This window comes from Cannabis sativa, chromosome 1, assembly GCF_029168945.1.
Source record: "Cannabis sativa cultivar Pink pepper isolate KNU-18-1 chromosome 1, ASM2916894v1, whole genome shotgun sequence".
Lineage (NCBI taxonomy): Eukaryota > Viridiplantae > Streptophyta > Magnoliopsida > Rosales > Cannabaceae > Cannabis > Cannabis sativa.
In genome coordinates this window covers 32,251,237-32,276,558 of record NC_083601.1, presented here as the reverse complement: position 1 = coordinate 32,276,558, position 25,322 = coordinate 32,251,237, and the positions used below count along the sequence as shown (strand labels likewise).

General features: G+C 32.6%; 2 protein-coding genes across 3 annotated transcripts; one reads left to right on the top strand and one right to left on the bottom strand.

Moving 5' to 3' along the window:
- Nucleotides 1–1,314: 1,314 nt before the first annotated feature.
- Nucleotides 1,315–4,594, top strand: LOC115705937 (U-box domain-containing protein 14). Its single transcript, XM_030633425.2, has 4 exons — nucleotides 1,315–1,891; nucleotides 2,354–2,470; nucleotides 2,594–3,007; nucleotides 3,092–4,594. The coding sequence occupies exons 1-4, from the start codon at nucleotides 1,610–1,612 to the stop codon at nucleotides 4,157–4,159; spliced, it is 1,881 nt and encodes a 626-aa protein (XP_030489285.2). The 5' UTR covers nucleotides 1,315–1,609; the 3' UTR covers nucleotides 4,160–4,594.
- A 965-nt stretch (nucleotides 4,595–5,559) lies between these two features.
- Nucleotides 5,560–14,524, bottom strand: LOC115705939 (vacuolar protein-sorting-associated protein 33 homolog). 2 transcript variants are annotated; one of them, XM_030633426.2, is made up of 22 exons: nucleotides 14,323–14,524; nucleotides 14,182–14,221; nucleotides 13,955–14,035; nucleotides 13,539–13,733; nucleotides 13,320–13,430; nucleotides 13,172–13,237; nucleotides 12,810–12,917; nucleotides 12,678–12,722; nucleotides 11,326–11,382; nucleotides 10,789–10,883; nucleotides 9,983–10,034; nucleotides 9,792–9,848; nucleotides 9,644–9,706; nucleotides 9,442–9,548; nucleotides 9,140–9,262; nucleotides 8,936–9,017; nucleotides 8,729–8,799; nucleotides 7,995–8,075; nucleotides 7,292–7,349; nucleotides 7,060–7,121; nucleotides 6,740–6,836; nucleotides 5,560–6,150 (listed from the first exon to the last, which is right to left on the bottom strand). In XM_030633426.2, exons 1-22 carry the CDS (start codon nucleotides 14,373–14,375, stop codon nucleotides 6,061–6,063), a joined length of 1,794 nt encoding a protein of 597 aa, XP_030489286.1. In that variant the 5' UTR covers nucleotides 14,376–14,524; the 3' UTR covers nucleotides 5,560–6,060. The 2 variants fall into 2 exon arrangements, with proteins under 2 accessions (XP_030489286.1, XP_030489287.1); XM_030633427.2 differs by having other exon boundaries at nucleotides 6,740–6,833.
- Between the last annotated feature and the right edge of the window lie 10,798 nt (nucleotides 14,525–25,322).

The following is a 25,322-nucleotide window of genomic DNA, read 5'->3' as shown; positions in this document are numbered from 1 at the left end:
TTAAGATTTTAAAAATAATAAAACAGAATTTCCTTAAATAAAAGGAAAAAAATCATAATTAATTATTAATTTTTTAAGTAGTCGACGACAGGTATATATAGGTGGAGTCAAGCGTGACTCGGCTTCTGAGATTGAGCTGAGCTGAGCTGAGCTGATTGGTTTAGAGATCAAAACCGTTAAGAAATCGAAAATCATGATTGTGCGCGGGAAGGTACCCCGCTGTTCTGGTGAGGACGCGGTAAGGTCCAAAATATCCTTTTCCAAATACATAATATATACCGTTGTTTGTTTTTATATGAGTAGATTTTTGTATTTTTCCTTAAAAAAACGTATATATTTACTGTTTTATCAAAAAATAGGAAAATTAAATGAATTATCAAACAGTGATAATTATTCTAATTGTTTGAGAGGAGAACTTCTAATTTTTTTTTTCTTCTCTATCTATAAATCAATATATGTATAAAAAAAGAAATGAGAGACTGACTTCTATATAGATGTATAGTTAAAGTTATAAATTAAACAAAAAGCAAAAAACAAGCATAATTATCTGCAGAAGATTATGAATAGAACAGCTACTAACACCTATCTTTGTCCTTTCGTAATGTCTAGGATAAAGCTTTTGGTTTGGATAAAATACAATTATGATATGTTTATACTCTACAAATAATACACTAGCGTATCATTTAAATTATATCTATTATAAATTATAATATTATACTTACTCTTTACTTATTTTCTTTAATCTATTGATTTGGTCTATATGAAAAAATCAATTAAAATAAAATAAATTGGCCTCCCATTAAAAAAAATATTTATTTAAAATGATCAGAGAGTAAAGTTAGTATACAACAAAATTTCAAACTCATCTAAGTAACTTAATTAATGTCACATCAAACCACTAACAGTGATGTCCAATTTATATTGTTACTCATCTTTCCTTAGATAATTTTGACTTAGATAACTTAATATTTCCATGTATTAAAAACTCATGGAAACTTTTCACTGCTACACCAAAAAATAACAATAATAACTTTATTTGTTGTGAGGACTGAATTGTCACAAATATATTAATATAGGTCAGTAATGATATCATTTTATTCCTCCTCCAAATTCTCCCATATAAAAGGTCAACTTTAAACCAAACCAATGACTTGGTATTTATTTGGTAACTATTCTTTTATTACGGACTTCCAAGTTCCAACCCAATTATTGATATTTAAAATGTAAAATATGCTGATGAAAATTTAATAATAAAATATAAAATAAATAAATAAATTATTATATTATAAATAACCAAAATGAGGTAGTGTTTTATTTTATTAATTTTAAAATTTTGTTTGATAAAACCACAGCTAATTCTTCTTGACCCCAAACCCAAAACTTCAACCTTTCTCTTCTCCTTTCCAACGAAAAACCAAGCTTTTCCGCCTGCATTTACATGGTATATTTCATTTTCCAATTATACCCTTCTCATATCTAGTCTTACCGGCAAAATCCCAATTCTCCGTTTCCATTTTATTTGGTTCGATTCGTCAAATTCTGAACCCCAATTTTCTGATTCTAAAGGATTGATTTTTCCCAGTTTCGAGCTAAACTGGAGGCCACCCAGATGGGTTTGCGGGAAGAAGAGTTGAGGAACTCGGTACTGAATCAACTCGTGGACTCGGTGAAGGCGATATCGGAGTTGTCCGATTGCCGGAACGTGTTCAAAAAGACAACCGGGGATTTGGTACGGAGAGTGAAGCTTCTGAGTCCTCTGTTTGAGGAATTGAGGGACAGCGATAAAGCCCTGGCCGAAGAAGAATTGAAATCACTGGAGACTCTGAGAATCGCTTTGGTTTCTACTAAGGAGCTTCTCAACTCAACTAACCATGGCAGCAAGATTTATCAGGTATTAATATTGTCTCTTTTATAGATTTTTTTTTTTCGTTCTGAGCAAACAATCATAGCCAAAGGCCTGAGCTTTTTTGTGGGATATTTGTGACTTGTGCTGTAGAATTGCTACGGCTTTAGATTATTTATTTACAGATTAGAATGCAATGACTTTCAATGAATTATCATCCAATGAACAGAAATAAAGTTTTTGTGACATGAGAAAAATTTATCTTTTATTATCTGTATATTTAGAATATTTTTCTCCTCTATTATGGTGTAAACATTTGATTTTGATCATGAGGTGGAGTAGTATATTGTTGTAACTTGTAACACTAAATTGCTTGGCAAATATAATTGAATGTAGACAGAGCTTGAATACAACATTTAACCATTATTTATACTTGCTCTTTTGACATATTCTTTTATGTTACTCTATCTTATAAGCACTTTTTTATTTTATGAAAAATTATGCTAAAAGGCTTTCAAACGAGATGAGGTTGCAAACAAGTTCCGCAATGTGACGGAACAAATTGAAGCAGCATTGTGTGAGATTCCTTACAAGAAATTAGCTATATCGGATGAAGTTCAAGAACAGGTAATTCTGCAACCAAATAGAGTTTATACTTTCAAGTATTGTCATTTCATAATGTACATTGAATCACCTTTTACTATTTTCAAGTAACTAAGGAATGTGTAATTGTAATTTAATTTGTTTCAGATTGAACTTGTACATTCTCAATTCACAAGAGCTAAAGAGAGAACTGAATCACTCGACTCACAGTTGGATAAGGATTTAATCATAGCAGAGAAAGAAGACGACCCTGACCCTGTAATTCTGAAAAGGCTTACTGACAAGCTGCATCTGATGACAATCAATGACCTTAAAAGAGAGTCGGTTGCTTTCCATGAAATGTTTATCACAAGTGATGAAAATCCAGGGGACTCATTTCAAAAGATGTCATCATTGCTTAACAAATTAATGGAGTATGTACTATCAGAGAACCCAGCAATTGATCCCCCTGAAAGTGATACGGACTTGGTTAAGCACAGATCTCCTGTTATTCCAGATGATTTTAGGTGCCCTATATCGCTTGAATTGATGAAAGACCCTGTTATTGTCTCCACTGGACAGGTAATAATATCAGGCCATTGCCTTCACAGATTATAGCATGTGTATTGACAATAATTTTGCTTTAATTATCTAATCTTTTTGCAGACATATGAAAGATCCTGTATTCAAAAGTGGATAAATGCCGGGCATAAAACATGTCCCAAGACACAGCTGACGCTTATGCACACAGCGTTAACACCTAATTACGTCCTGAAAAGTTTGATATCTTTGTGGTGTGAGAGCAATGGTGTTGAGTTGCCGAAAACACGAGAAACTTGTAGAAGCAAGAAATCAGGAAGCTCCATTTCAGACTTTGATCGGGTCGCTATTGAAGGTTTATTACAAAAACTAGCAATTGGGGATCCAGAACAACAAAGAGCAGCAGCTGGTGAACTCCGTCTGTTGGCAAAAAGAAATGCAGATAATAGAATATGCATTGCTGAGGCGGGAGCCATTCCGCTCCTTGTTGAACTGCTCTCCTCCTCTGACCCTCGAACACAGGAGCATGCTGTTACAGCACTTCTTAACCTCTCAATAAATGATGCAAACAAAGGAACCATTGTAAATGCAGGAGCTATACCTGATATAGTAGATGTGTTGAAAAATGGGAGCATGGAGGCTAGAGAAAATGCAGCTGCGACCCTCTTCAGTTTATCTGTTATAGATGAGAATAAGGTTGCTATAGGAGCAGCTGGTGCAATCCCAGCACTTATAAAATTGCTGTGTGAGGGCACTCCTAGAGGAAAAAAGGATGCTGCCACTGCTATTTTTAATCTTTCGATCTATCAGGGAAACAAGGCTCGGGCTGTAAGGGCTGGTATTGTGTCCCCACTGATGAGCTTGCTGAAGGATGCGGGGGGCGGAATGGTTGATGAGGCTCTAGCAATTCTGGCTATTCTTGCCAGCCATCAAGAAGGGAAGACGGCAATTGGTCAAGCTGGGCCTATCCCTGTTCTGGTTGAGGTTACAAGAACAGGTTCCCCACGTAATCGAGAGAATGCAGCTGCTGTATTGTGGTCATTATGCACAGGTGATTTACAGCAGTTGAAAGTTGCCAAAGAGCTTGGTGCAGAAGAGGCATTAAAGGAATTGTCGGAGAATGGCACTGAAAGGGCCAAGAGAAAGGCAAATAGCATTTTAGAGCACTTTCAAAAGATGGAAAGTGATAGTTAATCCACAATTAATGTGATTAAACCATTTGGTGCCGGTTGTCTGAAAGAGTGTAGGTCTCAGATTATTATATTTTTTGGAATATTACTTTAAGCGTTTGAACTAAGTGTCAACTTGTACAAAGGGATTAATGAAGTTGGTGGCTTTTGAGGTGGAATTGATCAGAGGGTTCGAAATTATTCCATGAAAGATTCACTCCTCTGCTCTCTGTGGCTGTAAGTATTTAGCAAATCATCACAATATACAGATATTCCTGAATAGTTAATTTATTTTCATTATTCTTCCATCAGGATGGGAAACTGAGTTTTGAACTGTAAAGAATTTTCTTACTGTATAGTTTGTTGGTGCTATTGTAAAGCTTTGAAACGAAAAAAAAAAAAGTTGCATTGAGTTTTTGAATTTTGAATTACTGTGAAATGTATTTATTTTGCTTTCTCAGTTATAACATGTCAGGTTTGTAATCAATCTTAAAAGTCGGAAAATTCATGCTTGAATTAGACAGAAAGAGAAAAGTCAAAGTCAACATTTTCTAATGGTGGATGATAATATGAATGCTGTTGTTGAATAAGGATTGAGATTGAGGGAGTAAATGCTCCCAGGATTCATTTCTTGTCAGCTCATTAGTAGTTGAGAATGATCATAAAAGTTTGGCAAACGTTCAATGCGGTCCAACTAATTAAAGAAATGATTGATCCAAAGAACGAATTTTAGAGTGCTAATTCGTTAATTTCCGGATACATACTGAAATATTTCTTTTATAATGGTATTCATTATAGGTATAATATTGTAAAATTTTATAAAATTCTAAATAGTTTATAGTAATTTTTTAATATTAACAACTTTATTAATACTGTAAATTATTTATAGTTCTTAGAAAATTTACATGTTTGATATTGTAATTATAATGAGCTACAAAAGAAATAAAAAATATTCCAATATTTATTTATGAGAGGTTGACAATAGCACCCTCTCTTCACACATAATATGATTGGTAATTAAGTATAATCTTTGGTAATTACGTATGTCTTAAACATGTTTGAGACTCGACGTTTAGGTTCTAAATTTTAAATCCTAATCCCATAAACAAAGAACAAGTTGAAATTATCAGTAAAATGGTTCCTATGCAGTTTAAGACACTGACCGCGTCTAATTCTCATTAATAAAAATTCAAACCTTAATTTGGTAAAATAACTTTAATGAGCACCATTACATACTCCAATAATACAATATAATACAAGGATCAACAACTTGATTAGATCAGGAAATCACATTTGTCCATCTTTGACCGATATAATAAAGAATGTTAAAAGAATAATAACAGAAATGCAGATTTTCTTGAGACATTCAAACTTTTTCGGTTGTTGTTAAGGAAAGCAAAATCAATTGGAGAGTCTACACCAAACTTCAACTTGTTAACATTTTTTGCACACTTATAAATAAAGGGTTCAAAACATGAGTCAGTACCAAAGTGGTACGCAATCAATCTTAATAACTTAGAATTAGAATTGCCACAACCATCAATAGTCTGATTTATGTCAACAATAAACCCAAGGACCCCACACACACAAATCCCTCCAAGAGAATAAATAATACACCAACATTTTTTTCCAAGTAAAGCTAGTGGAAGCAGCTCCCCACAAGCTCTAGCCCTTATTTTCAATCTTGACTTCTTCTGCAAAAAATTCCACTTCAAAACTTGACTAAACCCATTTGTCCAATCCAACAAGAGATGCCCTCAATGGCTAAGATTTGTTCCCCAACTATTAGAAATATTTATGCACTACTAAATTGGAGTTAACCTTACGTAAAGAAAATAAATTAAGCATCATTGTTACAGAGACTTGAAGTCCTTCAGCAGTGGCCAGTATTCAGCTTCTCTTAACAAAAAGGATTTTACTTACAAGTTAACCCAACTTCTCAACAAATGCTTCGGTCAAGGAGTGGCCACTGACAAGCTTCGTTGTACCGATAATCAAATCGTATGCCATCCCTTCCTGTAATAGGTAAAACTCCTTTATACACCAGGTAACAACAAAAAGTATGCATGTACTAATATAGAAAGAACATAGTTATGACTGATTGGACAAGATATCTAAGTCACTTAAAAACAGTGGTTCTGATAGCCTCGGTATTAATCAACCTCATACTTTGAACATGGTCAGAAGCTTCACATAATAAGCTCAACAGACCATTTTTGTAAAATTAAGGGAAAAGAAACAAGATAATCATTTTATAGCATGATGGCAAAGATGTTTGAGAGTCTTACATAGATCAATTGGAAAAGAAAAAAAAAATTGGCACTCAATGTTGATGCTCTAAGTCATAAATCAAGAGATTGTTAGAATACTTTGATATACTCATTATATAGTTGTGGTTACAATGTCTTTCAAACTACCTTGAAAACACATATATGCTTGGTAGACAATGAAAATTTCCAAGTTTACCAAGTTGGAAAATGGATTTAATTCCATGTTATACTAGACATTTTCAGGAATTTCAGGCAAAGCTGTAAAAACTACCTGTTTTTTTTTTCTTCTTTTTTCTGGGTAATAATGTTAGATAACACAAAATACTATCAATTACCTGAGAACTGAGAAATCGAAGAGCAGAGATCTCCGCAAATGTCACTCCTCCGATGAAGACTACAAGTACGAGGGAGCGCCTTCCATCAGCCACTCTGCTAATAAATTTAGGAACAATTAAAATGAAGATATAAATGCATTTGAAATTTATCTCATTAAAACAGGAAAAAGGGCAACACAAACAAATGATTGGTAACAACTGATTTAGTTGAAAACCTCAACGTGAAACATAATTTAGACATTTATATATATACACATTACAATTACAGCGTATGCCAATCATTAAAAAAAAATTAAAAAAAAAGAATAATTTAGACATACTTATCCGTGCTAGCTGAAGCACCTTGCAGATTGTCAAATGATGAACTACCTGAGAATCTACCCTGCGCAATAAGTAGGATAAACAAATATTCAGAAAGCAAATCAAAGAAGAAAAAGAGATAAAGACTGCTTCAGAAAATAGGGAGCATAGGTCGAGTAAATGAAAACAAAAGATCACCCCAGCCCCCCCACACCCAAAACAAAATTATAGAAGAGAGAGAGTTCAACAGACCCTCTTCGCTTCTGAATGAGGTCCAGGCAACAGCTTCAAGATTTCATCTATAGGACGCCTGTAGCCAAAGAAGAAAGGGAAGAAGTCATGTACCCAAGTACAACAAAATTTGGTTGAAGCTAAGCCAAATATGAAATACAAGGAACATGAACTGATTAGCAACAATTCTAAAATACCAACCTAACTCTGAACAATATCCACAAAAGGTCAGTAAAGAAGATGGGATCATAGTACAGAATTTTCAGATTAAGTTAGTGCAAAAGATTTTGAAAGAACAGGGATCTAATGCCAGAGTTTTCTTTCTCCTTTCTCTGAACATTAAATGTCTATTACAATCTCAAACTCAAAACCTCATTTTGACCAGTAGACCCCATAATGCTTTAACAAGAGAATCACCTCGGGAAATGTTGACTTGATGAATGCTTTATATTGTAGGGCTATGTTGAGTGATTTAGCATCATTAATTACATTTAAACTTAATATGTTATGTTTTGAACTGTGCAATAGTATTGAAATTGTTCATTTGCCGAGATTTTAACAAATGGAAGCACAAAATGCTAGAGTTATATGCTGTAATCAGTTTTAATTATTCAAACTTTCCAAGAAATATAATAAAATCAGCAGTTGCATTCTAAAATTATAATAGTTGGAATCTAACAAACTAATAAGAATGTTTCATGACAGCTAAAAACATAAGCCTCACCATCCAGACCGAACAGCATGTTGTACAAGCCGAATACTAAGAGGTGCATACCCAGAAAATACATAGGCAATATCGTTGGGGCTGTTACAATATCAAATTATTATAATAGGTTAGCGAGCAAGACACAAGGAACAATAAGAACATATTATAAATGCAAACCATTGAAGGAGATAAGGTAGTCGCAATGATTACACAGTAATAGAAAGAAGTAATAGAAAGAATGTGCAACTAGCAGTGACCGACACAGACATACAATTTTCTACTGAAAATTGAGCTCAAGTAAATAATCTTTTCTAGCTTTTCGGTTTATGTCTTTACTTTCTAAACCAAACAAGGACAATCCACAGTAAGAAATTTCTAAAAAGTGGATGCACAACTTGAAAACTAGCAGATAAAATAAACTACTTCTACTTGAAAAAGGTTATGACGTGCCCACTATGAATATTCAAGCATTTAAGTAATTGGAAAGGAAAAAAAAAACAATCGATTTGCTCTTGAATGCAAACTTGCAAGTGCCATCAAACAGTAAAAGGTAATCATGATGAGTAAATTAAAATGGATATTTCAACTGCAAAAAGAATGTAACACAATATGTTTATGAATTACAGACTGTGAGCCAACATAAAGAAGGGAAACTTTCTCAAGGAACTGGATCATGTGGTGCAGTTTTTAAAATGAAACAACACTACTTATTTTAGTAAAAAGGATCATGTAGTGCAAATGATAAGAAATACTTGGCTGTGTCGGTATCTTCAACGACAAGTTGTAGAGCACGTTTTATTGTCTGCCAGTTGCTTTTGGCCTCCTGTCAGGTTCAGACAATTAAAACTTCATCTTATCAAATAAGTAAATATATATTATAATTGAAATAATTTACATTTTACTTGGCTTACTACTATGGAATTTCACTACAGAAATTATCAGTGTCGGTAAGAGCAAACCTGCTTTTTAAACAATCCAGCTTTCTCCAAGTTATTTAATGTGCCCATGTGCTCAAATCCATAACTGTGGAGGAGCTCTCTCCTAAACCAATATTTATGAACCACGTCAGATCAATTGAGTAAAAACTATCACAGCTGCAAATCTATAAAACTTTAAACAGTTGGAGTCAAATTAAAATCGATGATGGTAAATGCCTTTCTTGCCTCAAATAGTCAAAATGCTTCTTAGGCAGCCCTGAATTTGTTACAGAAAATAAGATGAGAAGGCGGAGGACATTTATCAGTGGTTCTTGCTTATGGATCATTTCTTCAATATACTCAAGACATCTGCATTCATCAACTTCAGTAACTTAGCTTTCAATGTGCAATGAAGAACAAACAAAAGTAAGCTCGAGATAAGAAAACTACCACCATGACAGCATAAATTATTATGACTACAAAGTTGTGTAGAATTACCAGACATATCCACACATAACGTCTTAAATAGCAAAAAAAAATCAGCTTACATGTCGTAACTCTGACCCTCAACAAGTGTGTGTTCCATGTCAAGTTGCCCCAAGAATGATGGCTTTGAGGTGAAAGTTGACAGGTGCTGAGCAAGATTTATGTGTCTCTAAAGCCACAAATGGCAACAAATTTATACACCAAATTTAGAAAACAATGGTGGCAAAAAAAATAATCAATTTTCACCAACTGAAAAATACATACAGTCATCTCTGGCAAAGAGTTCAGTTTTTTGACGAAGTCCTTCAATTCAGAAACAGACTGGTTCTGTAAAACATTATAGATATAAGTCCATTAGAACTAATAACATAGACAAAATATTTTACTATGAGAGATTGTGGCATTCACTCACAGTGGTTGTCATTTCTGTGTAGTCCTGCTTCATGGATGTTGCTTTTTGACGCAGAATCTGCAATCAAACTGCAGATAGCAACTAAGATGTTGGCACTTTAAAGGAATTATACAGTAAAATGGACACTTAAATGAGGATTTGGGAAAGAGAAATGAACAATGAAAAACATAATCTGCTAAGAAAAGATGAACCTGGACAACAACTTCAAAGTTCAGATCCCGTATCTCCTTAAAGAGCTTGTCGCTAAAATTTTAACAAAGAGAGTAAATCAATTATGAAAGGCTAGAGAAAATGATGAAGAATCGAAATCGGAAGACTGACCATTAATCCAAATTACTAATTATTTAATTTTTGTCAACCTTGGCCGTGCAATCAACTACTTAAAATAATAATATGGATCTTCAAAAGTATTTTCCGAGAATGAGAAAATGAAATGAGCACAACAAAAAATCTTGGGGTCACTACACTAATTCTTAGGCAGAACTCTCAAGTTTGAACCCAGCCACTACACTAATTTCCTGATGTCTCCTTGGACTTGGACCTGGCACTGAAGCATGATGGTGGGATTAGTTGGGGTGGGGTCCAGATACCCATGGGTTTCAATTGAAAAAAACTTGGATCACGCTTAAAAATTTCATGAATATCATAGTCAGGTTTCTAGATGTATAAATTTGTGGTGAGGTTTCTGGTCTGGCAACAATAACAAAAGTGAGGACAACTTCTGCACCTCATCAGACAAACAGAGTAAGGTACATCAATCTATGACATACAATCCATCTATACTATACACTAAATGAAAGAGTTACATCTTTTAGAAGCATTAATCCAGATATAAAGCCACAATTCTTATAGCAGCAATACAAACTCATAAAGAAATGGAAACAGCAGCAGGAAATGGAGAAAAGACTTCATCACTGCTGCAACCAATGTCTGATATACAAAGCAGGATTTCTTTCTGTTGTATTACAAAATAAACCAAAAAGGAGCAATATCTCACCTTGAATTAAGTGGAACTTTGATCTTCTTTCCCTCTTGTTGGGTACCCATGATAGATGCTTCAAGTTCCACAGCACCATTATTTATATGCAAAATCTGCATAAAGCCAATTAAAGATGACTTAACCGATGTGAAGAACAACCCTGCTATTATTTCCAATGTGCTAAGTTAAATCTACCGTAAAGATGTAGCACTACTAGTGCAAAATGAAAAGATAAAACATACGTAATACTAAATGTTCTGCTGCCAGATCTAGGTATTTAATATCAAATAGAATATAGATTATCTGAGAGAAAGATAATAGAGAAAAATATCACCAATCAGACTAATTGGAAAGAGAAAAAAATCATGAATTAGTTTACATGCTGGTTAACAGTGAGAATGAATGCCACATGACCAACTAAAGATTTATAACATATGCTTGTTTTGCTCGTACCATCAGCATCTCTTTTGCTCGTAAATATTTATAGTCAATTTTTACCGCATAAAAGTTATTTAATTAGTAAAATACTGCCACACTCCAGCTATAGTAACTTACCTCATCTAAAAGCCCCTCATATGTTAATTGAGAGCACATAGGAGTCACCATGTCCACCTGCAGCCAAGAAATAGCCAATTGAAGCAACACTGCCAATCATTGTCACACATTGATGTTATAAGCAACCATTGCAGTAGCATCTCTCTAAACTAAAACTTCTTTAGTGATGAATAGGGTACAATAATCAAGAATAATTTAATCCATGCAACATTCTGTTCTCAGTCCTTACCAAAGCTGAAACAAAATCAAATCTAGTACTTAGACAAACAGAGGAAAGTAATCGGTAGCCACAATTCCCAAACTTTTGGAAGGAAACCTAAACTTATTGACCACCACAAGAATGGATTTCAAGAGGGCATAAGAACCATTCAGAAATGTTTGATCTTAGCCTTTGTAGTAGATTCCTAAAATCTAGTTAATATGATGATAACTGAGTGTCTTTATTATCAAATTATCAATGATCATAAATTTTGCTTAATGTTAAGCTTATCAGATCTTAGGCATCACACTAGTATTTTAAAGTTATTTGTAAGTCAATAATGCCTAACCTTTTTAAAAAGAAAAGGTTGTCTAATGTAGTTTTCTATACCTATACTGAATTGTTGCTACTCCTTGGAACCTAACATATCCCTCCATCAGCCAATAATCTAAATCAGTTATGCATTTGGAAAACTGTTCAGAAACCTTTCTTAGCGTCCCATAGATTGTAATTTCTCTACCTTAATCTCAAACTCTCTTCTTGCATCTTCTGCTAGAAATATAAGAAATAGCAATAACTTTCTGAATTTCATGCCAAGCATTTGAGATCCTTGTCAAAAAAATTCATACAAATACAATACGCCCGCTTCAATTCTTCTTTATTTTCACCTTTCAAAGTCTAAAGATCACAATTAATTTAGTTAAAGCAATGTTATCAACATCTATTAAAAGGTGAAAAACCAGTCCTAATTTACTTACATATGGCTGACTCGATGGAGTAAATCGCTAAAGAATACACAAATAAAAAAAATCCACACACATACATTTATATAAGCTCAATAGGAATGCATGCAAGGCACAACATGAAAAGCCTCTTTCTCAAAATCCAAAATTTAAATAGAGAAAAAGGGCATAACACGGTACTGTAAAAGTCTCTACTTTCATGTTTTGGACAAGCATAATTTATCTGTCATATAATAATTTTTCAGAAGAGATAGTTATGCTAGTCACTAATTGAATAGAATAACTATCTTGTATTCTTATGTTGTAGATTACTTTATTAATTAGAAACTAATGTTAAACTCTTCTCATATAAATCCTCCACCAAATTATTTGTAAAACAAACACAAACAGAGAGAAAGAGAGAGAACTACCTCCCTATCTAGCAGAATAAGGGTATTTATCTCTGGAACAGCCATCTGAAGTCACAACAAAGGATCAGAGATTCAAACCAAAAATAAAACAAACCCGGAGAGATATCCAAGAGAATTGAGATATTGTATTACATCAGGCGAACTAACGGGTTCCTCTTCTTGCATGCGCTGTAGAATCTCGGAAACACGTACTGATGATTTGCCTTTAGCCCTCACATTAGGTATGACACCAAAAGAAGACTGCGGTAGTGCAATAGAGTAACCAAAACATAAATTTCAGCTAAATTAGAAGATTATAAATTAGACTGTGTACATGATTACACAAAATGGGTTTAACCACAATTGCACATGTGTGGAGTATCTTGTAATTAGTTTGCATATATATATATATGATAAAGCTACATCTTTAGGGAAAAAAAAAACTTAACCAAATAAATTATGTGCATAGAGAGAGAAAGGTGCAACTAACTCAAGCATATATAATTTTATACTACCTCAAGCTTGTGAATGCCTTTTGCAATATGCCAAAGGGAGCTTGTATCACCATCAACATGGCATTCCTACCACAAACACAACGTATAAATAACACGTGTCACTTGAATCCCCATTGAGATATATAAAAGAAAAAAGAAATTGTCATACTTTATAAGCAAGATCCAGTTCAAATGATAAAACATCCTCATCCAGAGGAAGCGTGTACAATGGATACTCTCCTATAGTCAGCAAATGGTGAACTTTCTCCTCTTCAAGGATCTGTATTACCAAAACAATATTTTTACAAAATCTAGCCACCAAACTCTTAAGACCATTAAGCACAAATTGCAAGCAATAAAAGTATTTTAACAAGATAAAATCTGCGACCTTCTCACAGCCAACTGAACGACGAGGCACAAAATACACATAATATTCCCTCTGAAGACCTTTAGCTATGTCATTGTGAACATGTGAACTAATGAATTTCATCAAATTAAGCTGTGATCGAACAAGGTAAACCACTTTAGTGGAGTCAGTTTGAATAGGATCAGCTGAAAGATAACGCAATTCAACCCCATGTTCCTGCAAATTAGCATTGCAATAATTAAAATTTTGAAATACATAATATTTATCCTCACAGCCCCATAAACACAAATTTTACATGAGAGAAAGAAACCACTTAATCAATCAAAAAATTCCCCCCATTAATAAACATTAAGTAATGATTACATGAAAAACAAAAAACAAAAACAGACATTTATTCCCACCATCCATTTTCTGTGGATACAAGCATAGAAAATTACCTTGAGAAGTGAAGTTTGGATAATCAATGAGATAGAACCACCAAGCTTCTGATCGATAACCAAACACTTCTTTCCACGAATCTATAACATTACGAAAAAAGTCCAATTCAGTACTATATAGTCGCATATACAAAAATACATATACATTTATGAAAACAGGACCGTAATAATAAAAAAGAAAAGCATGATCAATTTACGAACCCTGAAAAAATTGAAATAAAACTCACATTCTTGAGAATGTTAACAAGCTCCTTTTGTGATTGTTCCCTGAAATATACATAATTACACTCAAAATTAACATTAAGATGTTGAATAAGATTTTAGTCACATAGAATTAAATTAAGTAGAAAATTTAGTCATTTTGATACCTGAGGGCTGTGAGATTAAGCGGAGCATTGTCTAAATTTGGAATCTGCGCCATTGAAGCAAAGGTTGGGATTTTTGTTCTTCGGAACAGAGTTCCAGAGCGATGGTGTTCGTGCAGGTAAGAGAAAGACGATCGCTCAGAGACTTCGGTGAGATTGGGTATGGGCCTGCGCTCTTTCACTTGGGTTGGGCTTAGTTGTACTGGGAGTGGGGCCCATCAAAGGTATTTACCACAAACACAAAATTAAAAATAATAATAATAATAACAAGGCTAAATAGAATTTTTGTCCTTTGACAAGTATCAAATTATGCCCTTGAATTTTTAAGGTTGTTAAAAATGCCCCCTGAACTATTGAAATGGTTAGATTTAAAGACGTTTGTCTAATTTTATTCAATTTTAATATTTCAGTGATTCTTTATGTACTAAATCATGCTCCCCAAACTTTGATATCTACTAAATCATGCCCCTCCAACTTTGACATGTACTAAATTATGCTCCATGAACTTTCATCTATATTAGAATTTTTTACTAAAATTTGAAAAAAGTCCTTAAATCCAACAATCTCAATAGTTCAGGAAGTATTTTTAACGACCTTAAAAATTCAGGGGGCATGATTTGTTACATGTCAAAATTTAGAGGGGCAAAAATCATATTTAGCCTAATAGTAATAAATAGATAATTACATAAGACACTATTTTTTTTAAAAAAAAAAAGTACATTTTTACGTTTAAATAATTTTTTTTACAATTTTACGGTTTCCCATAAAAAAATACGAAAACTACATAAAAGTAACATAAAAATAACATTTAAATAGCATCAAAACAACAACAAAAAATAACATACAAATAAAAAAAATCAACAACAAATTAACAAGAGAACAACATAAAAAGACCGTATTTTTTTATAAATAAAATAAAAAAAAATCGTAAAAATATTTAAAATTCCATAAAATCGTATTTATATAATTTTTTGCTGTTTTTGTGTATTTGTGAAATAATCTCATAAATAAAGTAACTAAAATCTCATACATATTTTTTTTTGTTTGTATATAATTGTTTTATTTTTATTTATTTTTTATTGAGATAACTATTTTATTTATTTTTCCAATTTTTTTTAAAAGTACTATCAAGTTCAAACGTAAATGTAAGATTCTAAGTGTGTAATTTTTATTTATTTTTTGAAAAATCATTCATTAATTTTATTAACAACAATCATTCAAGATTACATTACTAAAGTGAGAACAAACATCGTTACTTCAGCTAATATGATCAGCAACAAAATAAGATGCTCTAGCCAAATAATGAGCAACACTATCCACAGATCCCCTAATAAAAATAATAGAAACATCATTCAACTCCTCTAATAAGGATTTACATTCAGCAATAACACTCCTAAAGTAAGATAACATTGAGAGAGGGCTACGAATTGATTGCTCAACAATGAGATTATCTATAATATCCTAAGATTAAAAAAAACGGATTAGTGAACCCTAACTAGTTAAATGTGTATTTATTATGGAATTATATTATTATATAATTTATTATATGTGAATTACTTTGATAAATGACATGTTAAGACCCCGTTGGTGAGCTAGGGGCATTTTTGTAATTTTGACCCGAGAAGGGTAAAACTGTAAATTTAATTGTGTGCTTATGGACTGTATTATTATATAGTATATTTATTTTTTCCTTCTGCAGGTATTTTCTGATAGGTCGGCGCAGCATAGTCACAGTTGGATATTTCAGGCCGAATTGAGTTCGGGGCCAAAATACATTTTTGAGATTTTATATTGGCATGTTATTGATACATGAATAATTTGAAATTTATTTGAGTGTGTATGTGATGAAAAATGACATCCTTGTCCTTGATTTGTGCTTATGCTTTATTTAGGCCCTAGGGGCAATTTGGTCATTTTGACCATTTGACTCACTTTTGCAACAAAATGAATTTTAGAGAAATTGAAAAACATTTTCTGCATTTTTTATCAGCCCAAACCAACCCTCTTTGCCCTCTCTCCCTCTCAAAATTTTCTTCACTTGAATATTTGCTTTCAATTGAATTTTTGGTGTGTGCTTGGAACTTGGGGAAGATTGTGAAGTTATTTGTGTGAAGAGATTGAGGTAGTATCTACCTCTTTTCTTATTATTTTGCTGCTGTAAATTGAAGTTGAAATTGTGTATGTGAAGCCATGAATGTGTTTATGAGTTGCATGCTTGTGATGATTGAGTTGTTTTTGTTGTTGAAGTTATGATTGTGTTGGTAGCTATGGTTATTGCTCTGGGATGTTTTGGGTTTTATTTTAGGGACTATATCATGTGTTGAATATAAAGTTTGGGTTCTGTGTTAGGTTGTTACCAAGCTGAAAACATGTTTGTGAAATTGTAACGCCCCAATATTTTGCCTTATTTTACAAAAATACTATTTTCATGCATAATTTAAAAAGATAAAAAAATAATTTAAATACAACAGTGGATTTTAAAAAAAAATCAAAATGCAACAGAGAAGGATCCTTCATTTGTAAAACAAGATACAGTAAGTAAATAATTTTAAATAATGCATTTCCACTGTGTTAGATTTATCAACTGCTTAAAATAAAACTAAGGCACCACCGGCGTTCTAGATCGTTTGTCCGCCCGTAGCCGCTCACAGTATACGTACCAGAACTGACCCTGCTCACTATACATACTTCCCTGTCTAATACCTGTAGGGGAAAAGTAAGGGGGGTGAGCTAAAAGCTCAGTAAGGAAATGCTTATCAAACAATACCATATAATATCACACATACCATTAATGTATTTATTAAGTTTTAGCAATATCATACATGCTCTTTTATAACTATAACCAAATAACTGTACATATGGAAACCTTTATCATACAAGTCTATACTATTTGTTCACACCGTACACATATACAGAGATCATAACTCCAATATCATACTCATAACATAATCATATCAATACTATAGATAATAATAACATTATCACAACATTGGCATATCATAGCCATTACTTACATAACCCGGGCCTAGCCTGACCCTACAATATCCTGGGCCTAATCTGCCCATATAATAACATGGGCCTATGCAGCCCTACCATTGTTATAGGATAGGGTATCTCTATATTCAACAAAGAATATCATCACCGTATCATACCCACCATAACAATCTCATACACGACTCAGTAAAATGTAGGGTAGGGTATCTCTACATTCAACGGCCTTATCCCGTATCATACCCCACCATGGTCCCTCACTTTACCTGAGACGTTAGCATACAACATATAACATACAACATAAACCATACACCATACAACATACAATACACAACATACAACATACAACATATACAAGTCATACAACCATAATCTATGTATCAATTCACAAACTCATATTGTGTCCATACCACACATTCTCAGTACCATATACATATTCATAAAAACAAATCATAAGTCATATTTCAATACATAAAGAATTTAAATTTATGTAGATAAACACATACAAAACTATCTAATTTCCTTACCTCAAATCCCGCTGCTTAAGAGTTGTTATCTCGTCACTACTACCTATAATAAGACATGGGTCAAGGCCCTAATATTAAAATTCGTACTCTTACAGTACAGCAGAAAGATTACTATTTTTGACCAATAACTACACTAATTCAGTAAAAGTTGTCTTCATAAAAATTATAGGAAATTCCATTATCTTTCCAACGATATAAAGATCATTAAAAATGGATTAAAACTGAGAGAGCTATGATTGTTTTACTGAAACTATTTCTGAGAAGGAATATGGAGTAACGAATTATACGACTTAGCAAAAATACAAACTTTTTGTATTGAAAGGTTCAGAACTAGAAGATAACATCTTCATGAAAGTTTTAGGAAATTAAATTCCCTTTCCAATGATACCAAAATCTCTGAAATTGGAATTATATTCAAAGAGATATTACAATTTTACCAAAACAGTTTTGGAAGAACAAGATTCAAGAAACAAATTACATGATACAGAAGGAAACTAACTTTTCGACATATTATAACTCCGAATTCACGAAATGTTTCTTCATGAAACTTATGGAAAATTGAATAAGCTTTGAAACCATATATAGATCATTAAAAATGGACAAGAATTGAGAGAGTTATGGTATTTTAAGTGAAAGTACTTTTTCTGGGAATATGAAAAAAACGATTTACAACAACATCAGAAAGATGATAATTTTCGACATAGAATATCACCGAACTGGTGAATAGTTTCTTGATAAAAATTTTAGATCATCGAATAAGCTTTCTAACGATATAAAAATCTTTGGAAACGGATCAATATTGAGAGAGATATGACTATTTTACTAAGACAATAATTTTCAGAAAAAAAAATAAATAAAAACGAGATTTCATAGTTTAACCTAAAAGTTCACAACAATAAGTGGAAGAACTCTCTTACCTCTTGATGACTCTTCTTAATCAGTGCTAGATCTTGAAATCTCAAATTATTAGAATGGTGATGATGATCTCAATGTTATGTTGATGAAAATCATGAGTGTTGTTTGGCGAAGAGAATGAAACAAGAAGGAAAATTATAAATCTTTGATAGGTAGCGAGATGGATAACTTGTAGGATATAGGATTTTATGAGTGTCTTCTCTAAGAATTGTATTCAGGCTGAAAGAAAGAGATTGAGATTGAGTTTTATTTTTCTTAGGGTTAGAGACTCTACATATTACGTATCAAGAATGTGATAGATTTAGGTTTTATAATCTAATTAAATCTATAAAAGAAAATAATAAAATAACCCCTATAATCTGATGCTAATTTAACTCTAAATAGAATAATTAAATAAAAATCTTATTTGTTAGATATAAGTTTTAAATTTGAATTTTAAAACTTAGGGTTTCTATACTAAACTTAACAGGCCGTCACTTTGTAACCTAATTTTGACCCCAATAAAGTTAAAATTACGATAAATCTATTTCTACATAATTGATAGATCTTTGAATTATCTTTCCAACGCCACTGAAATCACCTCAATCCGAGCTCTAGAACTCCAGATATGATCATTTTAGTAAAACAGTTTTTAATCCTGCGAATTTATCCAAACCTACGAATTTTTAACATTAATTAATTAAACTCACTAAATATATTATAAAACCCTAATGGACCTTCATATTGGGCTTTAATTAAACGATTACTTACTCTGTAAAAATACCATAATATTTTACTTTCGTAGTTAATACAACTTTAACTCTCTAGAAAATTGGTACAACTACTCTAAGCAATAATATCAACTCACTAACAACACAAAGAAACAAGATAATTATCCTCGCTCAATTAATATCCAAAAAAAAAAAAATTAAATACTATTTTAATCTGGATATTACATTCTACCCTCCTTAAAAGAAATTTCGTCCTCGAAATTTAACTTACCAACACTCGGGGTGTTGAGTCGTCATGTCTTTCACCACTTACTGCATTACCTCATTATCTACCATATATATGGACCCAATAAACATGCATTTAACCTATGTCTTATCGGTCAATCCATAACACATAAAATATACACAACTTAATTAAGTATTATTATTTCTCTATACATTACTTAAATACCAAAATGTACTCTATTACAATAACGTACATATACATGCTTTAAATACATAAGTTTTGCAATAACTTGCTCGTAATTTTATAAAAATTTCTTCTCTTATGAACATCCTTACATGTCATTAAGAGTTAAACTATTTATTCTCTAATGAACATCCTTACATGCCATCAAGAGTAAAACTATTCATTCTCTCATGAACATCCTTACATGTCACTTGAGAACACATTATATAATACAAAATAACAAACACAAAGAGTAGGGTAGAAGACCTTATGCAAACTTGTCTTTAATCATTCCCATTCTTTAGTTGAATGTTATTACCTATAAAAAATCTTACTTCTCTACTTGATTTTCTACTATAAGGCTACAATGTCATTCTTTCAATTTCATAGGTGTTACCCACTCATCGATAGACACTTGGAAATAAACATTTAAGCTCTTTAAAAGGTCTTCTATATATAAATATTTAATGATCCATTTCGACCACCTTTTTGTCTAACATTCACCTCTTGATATCCTTTATCCATGTATTCATTGCACTTGTCACGCCTTCCCATTTTCCTAGGTAATCGTCTTTGGATCCTTTTGTTGTCTGATTTTTGTATCACTCTATTGTATTTTCTTTGCTAATCTCTCTTATGGTGCTTGGTCCTCCATTACCCCCTTCAATCAAGTTGACTTGATTATGAGATTAGCTAGTTTTCTATACTAACTTTTATCTACTTTGGTATTACATCGATATAGTGATGAAGTTTAAATCTGTAATGCCGATAGATTCTGATAGTTATGTTCAATGATTGCTTCTTCTAATATACCAGCCATCTGAGGTATCACATAACTTCATACTTATCATAGCATTAATTATTCCAGCCATATTCATGCCCTGTATATTGTAGCCTTCTTTAATTCACCAAAAAAAAAATATATATATATATATCTCAACTTCTTAATTGTACCTCTAAATCTTCCAAATCTCTTAAACATACATTCCAATACTGATTATTTACTTAAGACTATAACATATATGTATTAAAACATAGAAAGCACACTAATAACTCCTTTAAAATAAGTTCAATCCTACCATAGCTTATCGTAGCCCAACTATTTATTATTTGTTGACTTTTAACAATAAGTCAACCATACCAATCTCATAATGTATTGATCATCCAAGTTATCAGGGTAAGGATACTATATATATAATTTGCAAAAGGATACTATATATATAATTTGCAAACTATGCCGAACAGACCTTACTCTGTCCATCACTATTATACCTCCTATACCCCTACTTGTATTTGATTTATTACTGGAGACTCACTATTTATAATTCCTTAGTCAGGAATTTTTTATTCTTACTTCCCATACTACCTTTAAGCACAAGTCAATAATTCGTTCAAGCGTCTCATTTTACATCCAAACGCCACCAAATTATCAATACCTATCTTGTTTTTTTTTTCTTCTTCTAACTTTTGCACTTTCAATTGGACAAGACTTAGTAGTGTGCAATAAGTTAGTTATTGTCAGCTTGAGAGAGTCCTTCCAAAGATCTCTATTACTGGCTTTTTAGATTGAGAAAAATATCTAGTATTTTTTTTTTTTTTTTGCTCTTAACAATTTTAGCTTTTGACAAATCCATAGTCATTTTCTTCTCGGGCATTATAGGACCTAGAAACACCATCTCTTTTCAGCAGGGCTGAACTTTGTGAGTTTTTCTCTTAGTTTCTCATTAGATGACACTTTAACATACTTATACTATTGCCCATAATATAAGTCGTAATTGGATTGTAGTATCCTTTGCTTACGTTGTGCCTTGAATTCCTTTATGTTGCATGAGTGTATTTTCTAATCCCAACACTTATCAAAAACTTGTATAGTCCTTGACATGCCATGACATTCTTCAATATATGTTACTTTGGTCCTAATTGTGTCTCACTTTTCTCCTGTCTCTAAGTGAGGCTTTCCTAACATTTTCTCATTGAGCTATACTCCACACCATTGTTGTTGTATCAGTGAGTATTTGGAATCTAGGGATGTCATCCTTGAATGCTAATTCATCCTCTTTCTCAAGTTTTGAATTTGCGATCTACTCTCTATAGTTGTTTGTTGTACACCTGCCACAAAGCTGCATCCACAATCTCTTAGTTGTGTAGTTGTGATCAATTCCGAGTAGTCACCCTCTTAGTTGTCTCTCATTCATGTTGTACCCAAATTGTTAGCCGTGCCTGGACTTTTTTTGTCTTTCTCCTTTGAAAATGTCTCTGTCGAAACCATACACATTTTCTCTCGTTATCTCCTCCACCAAGTAGATGACCTTGAGTTTAAAGTTTACAACTTTCCTTCGGTAATCTAATATTTGTTGATGCTCTGCTTATCTCTTAGTGTTTAAGATACCTTCATAAGTTATTACCTCTAGTAATTTTATCATGTCTCTTTCTAACTTCTCATTTTGGATTCTATTCAGCACACCGCACTCCTTTCTATATGATGGCATCGTCCTCTCCTGACTCATTTCTATAACATACTTATCTCCAATGTCTTTGCATACAGAACTCATACTTCTTACCATCTAACTTAAGAGTGTGTAACTTATAGAATATCCAACAAGATAGTACCTTCTCCTTAAAGATCTATTATTTCATCCTTCTTAATAAGTAAGTTTTGTAAATTATACTGTCCCAGTCTGGTATAGCGTCTACTATTCTAAGTCATCCCTACTTCCTATATGTTGGGCTTCCATTCATGGCTAGGTGTAGAGACTGCTTCTTCAACCATTCATAGATAGGTGAAAATATATGCGTCGGTACTTAGTTGGCTATTGGTACATTTCATTATGTGCTTCAAGTTCCACTACTAGTGTTGGTGATATTTTGCTGAGCCTGTGAAAACTCTTCAACAAATTGTCTTAGTCATGCTCGTAGTCCTTCCAATACCTCTATTAGATCGTTAGCCTTAACTATTATTGGGTTCTCTGGAACATCAACCATTTGTGGGTCAGCGGAACACACATCCTTAGCCCCCACCTCTATTGGTCGTTCCTTTCACATTGATTCTAACTGATCTTCTAGTTTCATGTTTACAAGAAAGGTTGATTTAAAAGAAACAAAAGAGTTCAATTATTGGAAGAGAAGATTCTATGTACATATCTAAACTTAATGTTGTCAAGCTTAACTAGTAATATTCTATTTATCAAATAAAGTCTTATGAACTCCTATTATAATTTATTCTAAATTTTCAAGAAAGGAACACGGTCCTTCCTAGTTCAATTCAAGACAATAAAGAAATATAAACCTATACATCTTCTTCCTAAAAAGTGTAATCAATCATAAGAGATAGAGGGTACTATTGATGTCTCTAAGCACCACCTAAGATGAGGCTCTAATTATATGTATCACATATAAGACTATTAATGGCAATACCAAGAAAATTAAAACTAACACTTACATAATAGTGAGAGGGATCTTTTTCAGTCTTCTGTACGTATACCGTGAGTATCCTTCGGGCTAACGGACGATCGGCTCTGATACCAACTGTAACGCCCCAATATTTTGCCTTATTTTACAAAAATACTATTTTCATGCATAATTTAAAAAGATAAAAAAATAATTTAAATACAACAGTGGATTTTAAAAAAAATCAAAATGCAACAGAGAAGGATCCTTCATTTGTAAAACAAGATACAGTAAGTAAATAATTTTAAATAATGCATTTCCACTGTGTTAGATTTATCAACTGCTTAAAATAAAACTAAGGCACCACCGGCGTTCTAGATCGTTTGTCCGCCCGTAGCCGCTCACAGTATACGTACCAGAACTGACCCTGCTCACTATACATACTTCCCTGTCTAATACCTGTAGGGGAAAAGTAAGGGGGGTGAGCTAAAAGCTCAGTAAGGAAATGCTTATCAAACAATACCATATAATATCACACATACCATTAATGTATTTATTAAGTTTTAGCAATATCATACATGCTCTTTTATAACTATAACCAAATAACTGTACATATGGAAACCTTTATCATACAAGTCTATACTATTTGTTCACACCGTACACATATACAGAGATCATAACTCCAATATCATACTCATAACATAATCATATCAATACTATAGATAATAATAACATTATCACAACATTGGCATATCATAGCCATTACTTACATAACCCGGGCCTAGCCTGACCCTACAATATCCTGGGCCTAATCTGCCCATATAATAACATGGGCCTATGCAGCCCTACCATTGTTATAGGATAGGGTATCTCTATATTCAACAGTAACATCACTGTATCATACCCACCATAACAATCTCATACACGACTCAGTAAAATGTAGGGTAGGGTATCTATACATTCAACGGCCTTATCCCGTATCATACCCCACCATGGTCCCTCACTTTACCTGAGACGTTAGCATACAACATATAACATACAACATAAACCATACACCATACAACATACAATACACAACATACAACATACAACATATACAAGTCATACAACCATAATCTATGTATCAATTCACAAACTCATATTGTGTCCATACCACACATTCTCAGTACCATATACATATTCATAAAAACAAATCATAAGTCATATTTCAATACATAAGGAATTTAAATTTATGTAGATAAACACATACAAAACTATCTAATTTCCTTACCTCAAATCCCGCTGCTTAAGAGTTGTTATCTCGTCACTACTACCTATAATAAGACATGGGTCAAGGCCCTAATATTAAAATTCGTACTCTTACAGTACAGCAGAAAGATTACTATTTTTGACCAATAACTACACTAATTCAGTAAAAGTTGTCTTCATAAAAATTATAGGAAATTCCATTATCTTTCCAACGATATAAAGATCATTAAAAATGGATTAAAACTGAGAGAGCTATGATTGTTTTACTGAAACTATTTCTGAGAAGGAATATGGAGTAACGAATTATACGACTTAGCAAAAATACAAACTTTTTGTATTGAAAGGTTCAGAACTAGAAGATAACATCTTCATGAAAGTTTTAGGAAATTAAATTCCCTTTCCAATGATACCAAAATCTCTGAAATTGGAATTATATTCAAAGAGATATTACAATTTTACCAAAACAGTTTTGGAAGAACAAGATTCAAGAAACAAATTACATGATACAGAAGGAAACTAACTTTTCGACATATTATAACTCCGAATTCACGAAATGTTTCTTCATGAAACTTATGGAAAATTGAATAAGCTTTGAAACCATATATAGATCATTAAAAATGGACAAGAATTGAGAGAGTTATGGTATTTTAAGTGAAAGTACTTTTTCTGGGAATATGAAAAAAACGATTTACAACAACATCAGAAAGATGATAATTTTCGACATAGAATATCACCGAACTGGTGAATAGTTTCTTGATAAAAATTTTAGATCATCGA

Excerpts from the sequence above, each read along its gene's own strand:
- LOC115705937 (XM_030633425.2), top strand. The coding sequence starts at position 1,610 with ATGGGTTTGCGGGAAGAAGAGTTGAGGAACTCGGTACTGAATCAACTC. Across the intron at positions 2,471-2,593 it reads CGGATGAAGTTCAAGAACAG|ATTGAACTTGTACATTCTCA; the intron begins GTAATTCTGCAA and ends AATTTGTTTCAG. Across the intron at positions 3,008-3,091 it reads TTATTGTCTCCACTGGACAG|ACATATGAAAGATCCTGTAT; the intron begins GTAATAATATCA and ends ATCTTTTTGCAG.
- LOC115705939 (XM_030633426.2), bottom strand. The coding sequence starts at position 14,375 with ATGGCGCAGATTCCAAATTTAGACAATGCTCCGCTTAATCTCACAGCC. Across the intron at positions 7,350-7,994 it reads CATGCTGTTCGGTCTGGATG|GCGTCCTATAGATGAAATCT; the intron begins GTGAGGCTTATG and ends CTTTGGCTACAG. Across the intron at positions 6,837-7,059 it reads GCTTCAGCTAGCACGGATAA|CAGAGTGGCTGATGGAAGGC; the intron begins GTATGTCTAAAT and ends TAAATTTATTAG.